At 44.3% G+C, this 15,000-nt stretch overlaps 2 protein-coding genes across 2 annotated transcripts in view; one reads left to right on the top strand and one right to left on the bottom strand.

Moving 5' to 3' along the window:
• The window catches only part of LOC125046809 (coiled-coil domain-containing protein 43-like), a 14,845-nt gene extending 11,005 nt beyond the window's left edge, over positions 1 to 3,840 (top strand). The window contains exons 4-5 of the mRNA XM_047644761.1: positions 1,389 to 1,558; positions 3,009 to 3,840. Of these exons, the coding sequence (XP_047500717.1) occupies positions 1,389 to 1,558; positions 3,009 to 3,087 (249 nt within the window). The 3' untranslated portion in view covers positions 3,088 to 3,840. The remainder of the gene's footprint in view (positions 1 to 1,388; positions 1,559 to 3,008) is intronic.
• Positions 3,841 to 8,074: 4,234 nt separating this feature from the next.
• LOC125046516 (collagen alpha-1(I) chain-like) overlaps positions 8,075 to 15,000 on the bottom strand; it is an 11,544-nt gene continuing 4,618 nt past the window's right edge. Inside the window, exons 7-11 of the mRNA XM_047644295.1 lie at positions 14,740 to 14,956; positions 12,975 to 14,368; positions 12,794 to 12,806; positions 12,436 to 12,655; positions 8,075 to 12,205 (exon numbers count right to left, since the gene is read on the bottom strand). Of these exons, the coding sequence (XP_047500251.1) occupies positions 9,337 to 12,205; positions 12,436 to 12,655; positions 12,794 to 12,806; positions 12,975 to 14,368; positions 14,740 to 14,956 (4,713 nt within the window). The 3' untranslated portion in view covers positions 8,075 to 9,336. The remainder of the gene's footprint in view (positions 12,206 to 12,435; positions 12,656 to 12,793; positions 12,807 to 12,974; positions 14,369 to 14,739; positions 14,957 to 15,000) is intronic.

The raw sequence follows: 15,000 nt of genomic DNA, 5'->3' as shown, positions 1-15,000 counted from the left end.
GCCCCTTTCTAAATGCCAACTGAGTCAAATCACCCTCCAAGGGGTTTGTGCAATTGTTGCAAGTCTTTCCCATCACCCCAGCCTTCAGCAGAAATGCTCACAGTTTGCGTCACCCTGGCCCACAACCAAATTTTCCCAGGATGGCATGTTCATATTACCCATCCCTCAAGCCAGACTTTTTCATGATGTGATGGTCACTTCATCAGGATTTTAGGGGTTAAAGTTCCAAAGTTAAGAGTGAGTCTCCAAGGCTAAAAAAGTCCAAACATGTAATATGAAATGTGACTCTAACAATTTTTTGGTGAAATACAAATCTATCATACTGTAATTTTATAAAGATCATAATTATTTTTTATTTCCATTTCTCCCCAAACCTTTTGACATTTTCACAGTTACAAAAGGATAGCCTTAACCCCCTTGGTGATGGGTGAAGAAAGCTATAAAAAACTCTACGCTCTGGCAATCAATGGCAATGCGCTGACTTTGAGCGCGGGAGTTCGGTACATCTAGCCGAATCACTGCCTCGGAGCGCTTTGGCGTGCCGCCGCGGCATACAGCCACACGCCACATTTCGAGCGGTTTGTTATGACGTCTAGAGACGTGACCCGTCGTGAAGGGGTTAATACATGCCTTATTATGTAAACAATATTTACTGCAAAATACTTACAAAGTATCCACACTGTGCAATACAATAGACATTTTCTAACAGTTGATTAACCCACTTTATACAGTGATCATGTATTCTGTTCTGGCTCTATTTTTTAGACTCAGTATATTGCCCCAGAAATTCTATAGCTCCACCCACCATCCCTCTTCTCACCAATCATGTAAATCAGCTAGACTATGCCCCACCCTCTACCCAAAAGGAGAAATTATCACTGGCAGATTCTACATCTCAGTTTTCTCCTCTGTAGTCCTACCCTTGTCCTCCATATCCCCCTATAATTTACTTCACCCCTTACCCCTCCACCAGGGATGGGAGAGAGAGTGAGTAAGTGAGTTTGTTAGTTTACTTTAGTTTACCACGAAATGAACTTGAGGCTTCATTGAATCTTTCCTTTGAACTTTCTGTGTGTGTGTGAGTGGGTGAGTGAGTGAGTGAGGGAAGGAGGAAGAAACTGTATTAGATAAGAAACCCTCTGGACAACACATTCAAAGTTACCACTTGCGGGCATACAGGAGCAATGCACGGCATTTAAACCAGCCAGAACAAAATGGTTAAATATAACAGTGATAATTTGTCTGGGGGCAAATCCCCAAATGACAAAGGAGGACAGAGGAGGATAATGATGATGATTATAAAGCCAGTGATCATGATTACAATGAATAGTAGTATTAGATTCATGGTGAAATAACTAATATCTTGTTAACACTCCTTCTCTCCCCAGGTATCTGATGGTGAATGCACAGACGAGGATGAGGGGGAAGAGCCGATCCAAGGAGGCCTAATGGGAGTGAAGAACACGAATGCAGAGGAGGTGATCAAAGCAGAACGCGATAGGAGGGAGAAGAACAAAGAGGAGTCGCAGCGCAAGAAGGAAAAGGATAAGGAGGATAGGTAAGAGGGGAAGCTTAAGTGTGTTTCTGGAGTCTAGCATGAAATATAAGTTGAGAAATGACCTTTATTCATTAAAAAGTTATTGTGTAACCAAAACTGGCCTTAACCTTTGTTTTATTGTCATATTCCTGCTAAGTAGGATTCTAATCCAATAAACCTTTTTACTTGAGCAGCCACTCTGATGGGTGTGTTTCTTGTATGCCTCCCTTCCCCCCTTTTTTTTTTTTCATAAGTATTTTTAGCTTTTTTGTGATTTTCCAATGTCTATATTTGTCATTTGATTTGTATTATTCAGATGGTAATAGATTGTTTCCCAAGCACAGACTCCATATCATCTCACTAGGTAGTCCATAACTCAGTGCAATAATGATAGTAATAAATAACAATTTGTTATTTATGTCAGTTTAATTTTTTTGTAATATTCAATTTTCTGAAATACATCCTGCACCACAAGTCACGGCAGATGGAGGTAGGATCCGGAGCGTGGGAATAGCGTCCTCCTTGGAACGGCGCTTTTCCAGTAGTGGCTCATGGATTGTACATTCCACACTCGTTTATCAATTGAAATAATGCAAAAGCCCCTTCTTAACCCAATGGCGCCGGGTATAGCAAATAAAAAAAAACCTCTACGCTCTGGCGAACGGCGGCAGCGCGCCGACTCCGAGCGCGTGATATCAGTCCATCAAGCCGAATCATTGCCTCGGGGCGTTTTGGCGCGGCGCCGCACATCGTGCGTATTGTTATGACGGCGATAGCCGTGACCCGTCGCCATTGGGTTAAATCCCAAATGAGTCCAGTCAGCTTTGTGCACCTAAGATGTGTCATCCCCATCACCCTGGCCTTCAACCAAAATTTTCATGACAGCAAGATCCTGTCACCCCAGCCCTCAGCCAGATGGCATGTTCACGTCACCCAAACCTCAAGCTAAATATTTTCCTGACGTCATCCAGATCATATGGTTTAATTATGTTTTTTTTTTTTTTTTTTATTCATGAAATCTTTTTATTTATATATAATAGAGTAATCTGTAGTAGCACAATATTTGTCAAGTCTTAAAAAAATATATATTTCACAAGTGGAAACATCAAAATATGAAGGGAATAAGTGATAGGAATTTAGATGTTCAGAATAATGCTAGAGCCCCTTCATAAATGCCTACATAATCTACTCCAAGGGCTCTGTGCACCCATTGACAGTCATTCCCAACAAACTGGCTGTCAGCCAAATTTTTTATTATGACGTATTCCTGTCACCACAGCCGTCAACTAAATTCTTTTCATGAAGGGATGGTCACATCACCCAGAACCAAGGATTAACAATATACTGCCTTAAGCACCTTGATTTTTGAGGGTTAAATGGTTTTAATTACTATAGAATATAAGTCTGATTTTCATGGTATTGAACTTATTCTTGCTCATCTTTTTTTTTCTTTCTTTCTTTCTTTCTCTAGAGCTAAGCAGAAGACCAAAGATGAGGAAAGAAAAGAGAAGGAGAAGAAGCGCACACAGAAGGGAGAGCGAAGACGGTGATCGTCTGCAAATATAGCCTGTACCATTTTCATTTGGAACTTATGTTATGCCAATAAATGTATCAGCTGATGGTTTTGAGGCATTTGTTTATTTACTCTTTTTTTGGATAGAGGCTTCAGTCTTTAGCTAAGGGTGAACATACGCATCACTACATGCTGCTTATTGGGGTTGTTTCCTTATTCCTTTCTGCAGTGATTTTTAAGAAATTTGATTTTTTCTCTCTTCCTCTCACTCATTTCTTCATGAGGTACATCTTGTTAATATTTGGAATAAAAGTTTATATCTAGATACAGATATGTTTTTATCATTATTGTTGTTTTATTTGCTTCAAAAAAGCCAAAAAACAATGCAAAGTGCATTTGTTTGTCCATGCAATACATATACAATAGATACTGCTGAGGTTCTTGTAGTGTGTTTGTTAATGAAATCTCAAGATGCAGAGGAATAATTTAGGGACTGTAAAATGTAATACTTTCTCCACATCCACTTTCTGTTCCTTACTACATATCAGACGTGTAGGGATTTGACCCTTGCCTGCTCTTGGCTCTGTGTTTCTTAGTCCCTCAGTATCTGTACTAGTAAGTGTCTTACTCATTTCAAGACTTAGTATTGTGGTCTAGCAAGGTCCAATTGTACTATATCTATATTTTTCCTTTTTCATATTCAGGTTCAAATGTTGAATTGGTTATCACTGAATATTGATATTTGTCTTTGTGAATGCTTTTAAGGTCAAATACATATTTTGTGAATGCAGTGAGGATTTTTATATCTTGACAAATCCTTCAATGATTATTATTATTACAATTCATTATGGACAGTAAAGCAGGTTATGTTATATATTTTGCTGTTCTTTGTTTTGCCTAATTTGATTACTCCATCTTTTGCCAAGTGTTCTGGAACAGTATAGTTTCCTTTGTCCCTAAATTTATTGTGTCTATCTCTCCCTCTCTCTTTCATCCACTCATTTGATTTACTCCTTTTATTTATTGATTTTTCTATCAATAATGGTATAGTAGTTTCTACGACTACAATTTATAAATTGATAATAAAACTAGGTGAGTATAGGATCTGTGAAAAGATTATGGAGTGGGATGCCAAGTTTTATTGACATAACCCTGGCATTATTATAATGTGAATGTTTCATTAGTTGTTTTATTCTTTTACTTTTCATAATTTAAATGAATATATGGTGTGACTGTTTACACACCTACAGCTTCTCATATTCTTTAACCTACTGCAGTTTCCCCAACTTACTTGTTCAAATTCAGAACTGGTGTGAAATATAACCAGAAAAAAGTCAACTCATTGTCTCGTCAGGAACATGTATGCTATGAAAAAAACCACACCAGTTGCCTGGTATGTGGTGTGTGTTACCATGTTTATTTCTGTCTAGAGTTTAGACCTTTCAGTGTTTTAGCTGGCATGGAATCACTGGGCTAAGTATTCCACTATATCTAAGAATATACTTTACTGTGTGATCAGTATTTAATAATTAATTTCTCTAGAAGTCAGATTTTGGGTAAAGGCTTTGTTTGCTCTTGCAAGATCAATGTACAAATGGAAAAAAAATGGATAGGATTATTACATGCATATGACTGTTTGTTAGAAGTCACAGGAAGGGTTCTTGTGATTTGGGGGGATTACTTTTTATTGGAAAAAGATGCATATTTTATCCAGATTCACACGTACCAATTTTTTGACCCGAGATATCTGTTTACTCGTCTTTAAAAAAAGGTTAATATGGTGATTGATGTGTTTGTTTGCGACAGTGTTAACATTTGCATTTTTTAATACATATAAGATTTATATATAATCCTTGAGATACATCAGAACTAATCTAGGATTACATTTTTTCAGTCAGTCCCATGAGTTGAACATTTTGTACTGGTGTTCATAAAATATTTAAAGCATGCATCAGCCTTGTTTAAATATCTAATATGAAGATAAAAATCTAGTTCAGTGCACAACCCATATAATATCATGGTCTAGATATCTGCAAGTTGTTTTAGTTTGTAGTGTGTGACTACTACTTTAGAAATAACACCATATTAAAATGCACAACTGTACCCCCCAATCCCTTGCCTGTTGTTGTTGTGGGGGGCTTTGGAGATGAGAACTAAGGTCCAATGTAGGGATCACCTCAACGAATTCTGCATGGTCTTCTCTTCTCCCCCTTTCCTTTTCCTTCTCTTCTTTGCCCCCCTTCTTCTGTTCACTTATTCTAATCATTAACTCATTTTTACTTTATTTGCCTCAGTAATTTATCATAGTGATATAATGACCATTGAAGTCTTGCACATTTATTTGTTTTAAACATTAACCATTAAGTTTTTTTTTTTCCTTTCCCATGTTTCTTTGGTAATTTTTTCCCTTCTTTCTTCACATCTCTGGTTAAGGGGGCATTAATGCTTACAGATTCATAGTAAGTTGCACCAAACTTTTACCAAATTTATGTATAAGTATAGAGAATTACATCTGTGTTGATTATGGTTGTATCGTATCATATTCACACATCAGTTTCCTTTAGTGCTTCATGACCTTTGATGTCTAAGCACATTTATATATATATATATATATATATATATATATATATATATATATATATATATATATATATATATATATATTACCATAAAACACACATCAGTTGTTACTTCTCTATACAAGTTATCCTTCTGCATCTTTTCCATCTTCCCATCAGTTTGCCACAGTGTCTTATCCCTTCCTTGCTTATTATTCTGTTCATCTTTTCTTCATTTTGTGTGGTTTTGTAAAGGGATTCCTGAGATTGTCATTATGTTCTAGGTCATTAATTCCTATGCATTATGGACCCTTTGGAATTTTCCGATCTTTGGCAATTTCAAAGATTCTTTCATTCATTAAAATCCCAGTACTGTAGTCCATTGGTAGTAAATGATAAAATACATTTTAAAATCTCTATGAATATGAAAGAATAGAACTGAATACTTTTGTAATATTTTTTTACAAAATATTCCACTCCAGTGCACTTGTTCCTTTATCTGTTTTTGCCACAGTACCATATCATAATGCTATATGATCTTTGCTGTCTAACACATTTGTTTGTTTTAACATTAATCATTCTGGGAATCCACAAACCTCGCCTTATGAACTAAAAAAAAATTCCTTACCCAGGGGCTTTGCCCCCAAGCTCCACCCTATCGCTATATTTTGAATATGCCGCTAATAACCTTATATGTTGATGCAGCAGAAATTTTTCAATAAATAAATATTGGTAGTGGTATATATCTGTCCTTTTTTTCTGCTATTCTTTGTGTGTGTGCGTCTTGCTGGCTATTTTGATTTCAGTCAGTTCACTATTTGAAATTCTCTTTTTTTTTTTATTATTCATTATGGTTGGTTATATCAAATTATTCCATGTCATAATTTTTTGAGTGTACCATTTTATGATGTCAAAATGTATAATTTTATATTCCCAATTTTAGTTATTGAAAAATTCTTGAATATTCTGTAAATTGGCTCTGAGTGAAATGGTTTAACCGATTTACTCCATTTTTTTAAGATTATTGTATTACTAATAAGATTTGTTTAAAGGCAGCTTTCTCATTAAATCCAGAACATGGATATTTAATTTATGTAATCTCGGATAATTCATTAGTATAATGAAATAGATGAGAAGAATGTTAAATTGATACTTCAGTCAAATTGATTGAAATTTAATTTACTATGTGCACCAAGGTTTTTAAGGTGTACATAATACCACTGATCTTGTGTATTAAAATTAATAATTTTCCAACAATTAGGCTTTTTTTTTTTTTTTTTTTTTTTTTTTTTTTTTTTTTTTTTTTTTTTTTTTTTTTATTTATCTGAGTGATGTCTTACAAGAAGGACCATTTTAGTTTTTGGTCTTACATTAGCTAGCCCTCTTTTTCATTGATATTCTCACTTAGTTTAGAGTGAATGCATTTATATCCATGCTATAAACATTTATACATTTCTTCAATGACTTTTACTTTGCAATGACTTGCAAATACTCCATGGCAATCAGCGATCAGGAAAAAAGAAAAGAAAAGAAAAGAAAAATAAAGACTTGTCTAATACCCAGTTTCATTTTGAAGTGATTAAGCCTGTGTTCTTCTCTGGTGTTTGACACTGAATTTCCCATCCTCACATTGCTTTCACAAATTTTCTTTTCTTCCATTCTTGTTTTTTTCTATACCCTTTGCATTTATTTTTACATGTGATGGTTATGAGTGAGTGTGAATGGCTGAGTGAGTGCAAGTAAGTGAAACTGTGAATGGTTGAGCAAGTGTTAGTGGATAAGTGTATGAGTGTGACTGGTTGAGTAGGTGGAGGAGTGAGTGAATGTGTGTGTAGTGTGGTGTGATGTGTGTGTGTGTGGAGAGTAAAAAAGAGAGGGAGGAAGGGGTGGAGTGAATGAGTTAGAACATAGGCATGAGAGGATATGCATGCATATATTCATTATTTCCCTTCAATTGAAAATATTTTTTCTGAGGAGTCCATTTTAGTGTTAACAAGTTTGCACTCTCTAAACATGAGAGATGGCATATGAGAAGGAATTACCAATTTATTTAGCATTCATTTAAAAAAAAAAAAAAAAAAAAAAAAAAAAAAATGGAAAGAAGCATTTGTATAAAAAGCCGGAAAATAAGAAAAGTCAGACATACAGTGAGAGAGAAACTGTTTTGATACTATAGCTCTGCTTATTTTCATCATTAGTTTATATACTGATCCTTTACATATAGGTATATTTTTACAATTTTATTTCTACAAATTTTGTCAGAGGATCAACTGTAGTTGTAATTGAAAAATGTGATTGTATAAACCCATCAGCAGTACATACAATAAGTGTTAGTGTGTCCATATTTTTATGTACATATTTTAATTAACTGAATAAGTTTTAAACTTTCATAATAAATGTCTGGCTTTGCTATAAATCTAACATACAGAGAAGCATTAGTATCATGTAGGTCAATTATACAAACAATTTCTTGTAAAATTATTTTATGTAAAATTTGTCAATAATAAAAATGTTCACATCCTTCAAATTACATTCTAAAATACTGCCAAAACATCAGGGTCGGCCCGTAGCTTCAGAAGTGTGACCTTAAAAAACAAACAAAAAGGAAAAAAACACAAAAACTTACATATAATACAAACTTTACAATGATACAAAGAAGGTTCATACAAATATTCACCATTCTAAGGGATGAACTTAACCTGGACTTTACATCCATTAAACAAAATCACTTTCATCAAGTAAGCAGCTGCATTCATGAATATTGCATTGCAGTGGATGTAAGTGTGGTATGAGAGAGGGCTCAACAATTTGTACAATGCTGATGTCATAGTAGACATTTTGATCAACCAGTGCAGTGGGGCAGAAGAAGCACCTTCCATGACGCATTTTATGCTGGAAATGACCATGGCACAACCAGCCTATTGTATTTTCTGCTGTTCAACGTTTCATCAGCAGCATAATCCACAAGCAGAGTATCAAAGTCTGCCCCCACACACATGACGACAAGACTGATTGTCGGTTTAGGAAAACAACTTTACTTCAGTAAAACAAGGATAACGAAGTCTTTTAGCTGCACCGTCACACAGCACTGGTGGCTTTCTAATGGCTGTGCCTCTGAGCAGCAGCCACTCAAGGCTGCTTGAGGGAACACCAGAACCACCGGCAAGAGTCTAGTCAGTACATCAGAATGTGTGGCGAAATGCACAGCTGGCTCAAACCGTTTGTTGTCAGGGCCACCACTCCTTGACACCTGAGCCACGCCACATCATCTGGGTTCCACCACAACACTGCACTGGCAATAAATCTTCAAGCAGTCAACAACCACTGAAGGATAGATAGGTGAACAGAGCAAGAATAACTTACACTACAAAGCACCCCGTTAACAGTATTGAAACTACAAACTTACAAGTTGCCCTGAAAAGTGAGAACTGAGTGGACTGTGCGGGGCAGGGGGGCGACCCCACCACTGGACGGGCACACGGGTGGGTGGGGGGGGGCGACCCTCACACCCGCCACGGGTCACTGGTCAGGGGGGCGGGGGGGCCGCAGGGGAGGGGGGCACGCCACCACCACCACCACCACACTTGAGCAGGATCACCACCACCGCCACAACCACCACCACTGGCAGACCAGCAGGGGAGGAGGGAGGGGTTGACTTGCATAGTGGTGAGTGTGCTGGGCGGCAGCTGCTAGCACCAGGTCACCTGTGAGGTAGTTTTCCCCGCGCCTCACTTGGGGTTAAACGGGAAGCCCTGGCCAGGCATGGGCCCAGGGCCAGGAACGTTGGAACCTCCTGGTGGCCCTGTCACGACAGGCCCTCCTGGCCCACCAGGCCCACTCATGGGTCCAGGCATGTGCATGTTGGGACCCCCACGGGTGTTGGTGGCATACAGTTGCTGCTGGAAGCTGTGGAACTGGGCGGCATAGGTGGGGTCAGCAGTAGTGGGCCCCATAAATGGCGAGTTCTTGAAATTACCAGACTGACCCATAGACGGCGGGAGGGGCTGGGCAGCGTCTGGCGCACCACCCATAGGTCCCATGTTCATGCCCACAGGAGACGTCTTGGGGCCATACATGGGTCCGGATCCACTCATCATCTGGTTCGGCCCACCAGGGTTGGGTCCTGGGCCGGTTGGCATTGGGCCGCCACTCATACCCGGTCCTGGCCCCCCCATGGGATACATTTCACTGCCCATCCCCGTCATCATCCCCCCGGGGCTCGGCCCACGCATCATCCCTGCCCCGCCGCGAGGGCCACCCATCATCCCGCCACCGGGACCCATCGGCCCTCCACTCATCATGTTCGGATTCATCCCCATTGGTCCGTTCGGCCCCATCATCGGTCCACTTGGTCCACCCATCGGTCCATTGGGGCCCATCATAGGCCCGCTGTGTCCACTCATCCCACCTGGCCCTCCCATGTGGCCACCCATTGGACCGTTCGGCCCCATGCCCATGGGACCATTGGGGCCTCCCATGGGGCCTCCTGGTCCGGACATGGGGAAAGGTCCATTGGGTCCACTCATCGTGTTATTCATGTTCACCATTGGTCCATTAGGTCCTGACATCGTACACATAGGTCCACCTGGGCCTCCCATTGGTCCACCTGGCCCACCCATTGGTCCACCTGGGCCATTCATTGGTCCAGGCATATGTCCACTTATTGGCCCGCAAGGCCCACTCATAGCCATAGTCGACATTGGCACATTAGGCCCACACATAGAATTAGGAGTACTACTGTTAGGGAACATAGGAGAATTGGGCACTTTACTGTCCACATTAGGATTATTAAATTTCGGTATAAAGTCCAAGCTCACAGGTCCTCTGGGGCCATTACCAGTGTTCTGTGGTCTGGCAGGCAGGTACTGTATGGTATTAGGGGCACTGGGTTTTACCTGCACATTGGCACCAGAATATGGCCCAGCCATGGTGCAGTTCGGAGCAGGGGGCCGCACCATGTTATTCGGTCCCCCCATGCGAGGGTTTGGCCCACTCATGATGGGCATATTGCTTGGAGAACTTCCTCGAGGTCCACTACCACTACTATTCACTGGGGAAGTCATCGCCCCGTGGCCTTGCATCATCCCCGGGCTGCTTGACACGGCGGGCATGCCCATCATACTGCCAGGGCCATCCATCATGCCTCCAGGGCCTCCGGGCATTCCAGGTCCTCCTCCCATTCCTGGCATTCCCGGTCCTCCAGGCATACCAGGACCGCCAGGCATGCCAGGTCCTCCGGGCATGCCAGGTCCTCCGGGCATACCAGGTCCTCCGGGCATACCAGGTCCTCCGGGCATACCAGGTCCTCCGGGCATGCCAGGTCCTCCGGGCATGCCGGGTCCTCCGGGCATGCCAGGTCCCCCAGGCATGCCAGGTCCTCCAGGCATTCCAGGTCCTCCGGGCATTCCAGGTCCTCCAGGCATGCCAGGCCCTCCAGGCATTCCAGGTCCTCCAGGCATTCCTGGTGCTGCAGACATTGGAGGCCCACCTGCCATGCCGGGGCCACCGGGCATATTCGGTCCAGAAGGAAGACAACCACCTGGAGCACCTGGAGGACCTCCAGGTCCAGGTCCTGGACCACTGTTACCCATCATGGGTCCTGTACCAGTGGGCATAGTTGGCGTGGGGGCGGACGACGCGGGAGGCGATGATCCACCCGATGTCAGCTGCTGACTCATCTGCGCCATGGACGAGATAGGATCGAAGACTTTACCGGGGCCAGGGGTAGGCAGGCCTCCGGGGGTGCTGCAGTTGGGGTTGAGAGGCAAGTTGGCTGCAGAAGTGGAATGGAAGTCTCCTCCCATGTCCATGGATCCCATCTTGCTCGGAGACATGGAGAATCCACTCCCCATCTTATTCATCATCTGGTTGTTGTTGTTCCCTGCGCCTGCGGCCGGCCCATTACCTGGTCCTGGGAACCGTGCTCCTATCGGGTTCATGTCTGTCCCTGCGTTGGATCCAGGTCCTGCTCCTGGGCCTGGTCCAGAGCCGGCTGGTCCTGTGGGTCCTGTAGGCCCTGAAGAAGTGTTGGGTCCTGTGGGTCCCGTCGGTCCCGTAGGTCCTGTGGGTCCAGCTGGCCCACCAGACTGGAGAGGCGAGGCTCCGGGGAACCTGTTCACATTGTCTGGTCCGCTAGGAGTCGTGGGTCCACTGCACATGCTCGGAGTCTTGGGTGACGGGACAGGGAATCTCGAGTCCATTGACGGTGTTTTGGGCCCGCCTTGCGCATTCTGGCCGCCGCCGCTGCCACCACCACCACCACTACTACTGTTGTTATTGCTGTTATTGTTATTGCTAGTATTGTTGGTTGGAGTTGTGGCGGTAGAGGTGGAGATATTCTGCGGCGTCTGCTGGCCCTGTGGCGACGGGCCAGGGTATCGCTGTTGCGGCCCTTTGTTCTCTGGCGTGGCTTGTGGAGTGTGAGGTGCGGAAGCCACTGGCATACCCGGGGATGGCACAGGAAACCGGTCTGGGGTGTTGGGCCCTGTGTAACGAGGCCCTGTTTCCGAGGTTGGGGTGAGAGGGGTTGCTGGGCCCCCAAGAGGCGTGGTTGGGCCTGACATTCGACTACCATCTGCTACACTTGTATCCCCAAGTCTGCAACAAAACGTTTTTTATTAATAATTAGTAAGACATTACGATGGTTGTAGTACTATTCTGTAAAACTGATATTACATTAGTGACAAAAAGCAAATCAAAATCATTATTAATGAAAATATAACCGAATCCTGAAAATTCAGCAGTGTTTCCGTTTCTACAATTGCACTAAGGAAATCCTGTATAAAGAGACGTACGAACACATCCACACAAGACAATTCAATACTAACGGAGACATGATATCTGAATCACGTAGACTGGTGTTTGGCTGCTTCTGTATCGTGAGCTCCTGTCCCTCGAATGTACTGAGGTACTGAATCTGCTGAGGCGAGGGCACGGGCATGAGGTTGGGTTCCTTCCCGCCTTGCTGCTGTTGCTGCTGCTGCTGAGGACCCCCTTGGTGTTTCTGCTGGGCAAAGTTCTGCAACTGTCTTCCAAATGGCATATCACCTGTAAAGTTATTAGAAGTCAGCATCAGTATTTGCGAAGTCAATACAAAACAAATAATCTTATAAACCCACATATATATTAAAAATGTGTCAATGATTTTATGTTGAAGTTTTCTTTTCAAATCAGAAAATCCCTTACCTGATGATCCAATCTTGAGCAATAATGCCTTAGAGATTTACACTGGACGGGAAATAAATTTCTAAACACATTTTTTTTTCTCTATCACTATATATCAATACTTAGCTCTCCAATTCCTAGATAACTTGAGGCACAGTACTATGGTTTACACTCCCCGAAGCCCCTCCGATACATACCTGACTGTGGTGTGTGTGGCTGCTGGTCCTTCTGTGGTAAAGACGGGCTGGTGATGGGCGGGCCGCTCACAGGGCGTGGCTGGGTTGCTGGGGATGAGCGGCCGCGGGGAGTCCACGGGGCCAGCCATTCTCATTCCGGGCCCTCCGCCTGGGCCTCCTCCAGGCATGCGTGGCGATGTCATGGCGCACATGGACGGGGATCCAGGGGATGGCAGAGGGCCGTTACCCACAGGGCGCGGGCCATGGTACGGGGGAGGGGGACCTTGCATGCGAGAGGCGGGGCCCATGCCTCTCATGCCTCCTGGGCCCATGGCGCCCATTGATCCTGGCATCATTGGGCCTCCTCCCATGCCCATCGGCCCTCCTGGCCCCATTGGACCACCTGGACCCATTGGCCCTCCTGGGCCCATGGGGCCACCAGGTCCCATTGGGCCACAAGGCCCCATGTGACCACCGGGGCCCATGGGGCCTCCTGGACCCATGGGTCCTCCTGGACACATTGGCCCACCAGGACCCATGGGGCCCCCTGGTCCCATGGGTCCTCCAGGTCCCATAGGTCCTCCTGGGCCCATGTGGCCCATCGGACCCATCGGGCCCATGGAATTATCGCCGCATCCTGGACCGCCCTTCTTCCTCTTGCTTTCGAAGAATTCAGCTTGTAATCTTTGCCACTCAACCTGGGCTGCCATGGAGGACGCTGGGTTTGGACCGGCCATCATCATTGACTGGGGTCCATTAGGGCCCATTCTCATCCCAGGAACACCTGGACCCATAGGGCCGCCCATCATGTTAGCTTGCGAGGTCATCATCATGTTATTACCCATGGGACCTTGGCCCATCATCACTCCACTTTGTGACACCATTGTATTGGGGCCCCCGGGACCCATCATCCCGGGTGACATACCCATTCCAGGCCCCGAATTCATTCCAGGCCCCATACCAGGGCCCGGACCCATGGCTCCTTGTGGCCCCATTCCAGGGCCGGGGCCCATACTCGTATTTGGTATTCCTGGACTGGGTCCCATTCCTGGACTGGGTCCCATCCCGGGAGAAGGGCCCATGTTTGGGCTGGGGCCCATTCCTGGGGACGGCCCCATCCCAGTGACCGGGGAGGGCCCCATGCAGGTGACGGGCGTCGTCTGCGTGCCCGGCTGGCCCGTCTGGGAGGTCTGCGACGTCGGCGCCTGCGTCTGCGAGCAGGGCATCATGCTGGCGTTGTTGGAGCCGACGGAGCACGAAGGCTGCGGCCCCGAGTGGTTGCTGTCGCTCTGGCTGGGCGAGTGCAGCTCGGGCAACAAAAGCAATTGCATCTGACGTAATCTGGCCATCTGCTCCTCTCGGTGTTGGCGCTGCTCGGGTGTCAAGTGATCATCAGGTACCTTCACACCTGTTGACACATCTGCCAGGTTAATTGCATAACGTTACACTCGGTTTTATCGCATCTCTTTCTGTGTGATCTAATCTATGAAGAAAAATGAAAGCTGGCAAAACTTACGATAAAACAAAAGCACAGTGTCATGCTCAAAACAACAACAAAGTAAATTAGGAAAAAAAAAAACACTTGCCAGCTTGAAAAAATATACAAAAATAGAAAAGAGAAATAACGTTTGAAATATCAACCAAGGATTACGATAGAACTCTAGGCAATAGTAGCTATTAAAAAAAATGTCTTTGGATCTGTCAAACTGAACATCAATAGAAATGGGGAAAAATAATAAAAATGCATGCATATTTCATGTTCATAATCCCATACACCCGACGAGATCTCACCTTGCACTCTCTGCCCTCCGGGGCCCATCATGTGACTCATCATGTGGCCTCCTGGACCAGCCATGCCGGGTCCAGGGCCGCCCGGGCCCATCATGCCGCCTCTCGGCCCCATCATTCCGGGCCCGCCGTTCGGCCCGGGCCCCATCATGTTACCTGGGCCCATCATGCCGGGACTTGTCATTCCTCCCGCGGGGCCCATCATGCTGCCATCGTTGCCCTGGAGAAAACAGACAAGATGTTAATCAGCGCCCTGTGAGGATT

This window comes from Penaeus chinensis, chromosome 39 (genome assembly GCF_019202785.1).
Source record: "Penaeus chinensis breed Huanghai No. 1 chromosome 39, ASM1920278v2, whole genome shotgun sequence".
Classification (NCBI taxonomy): Eukaryota; Metazoa; Arthropoda; class Malacostraca; order Decapoda; family Penaeidae; genus Penaeus; species Penaeus chinensis.
This window is presented reverse-complemented; position numbering and strand designations above follow the sequence as displayed.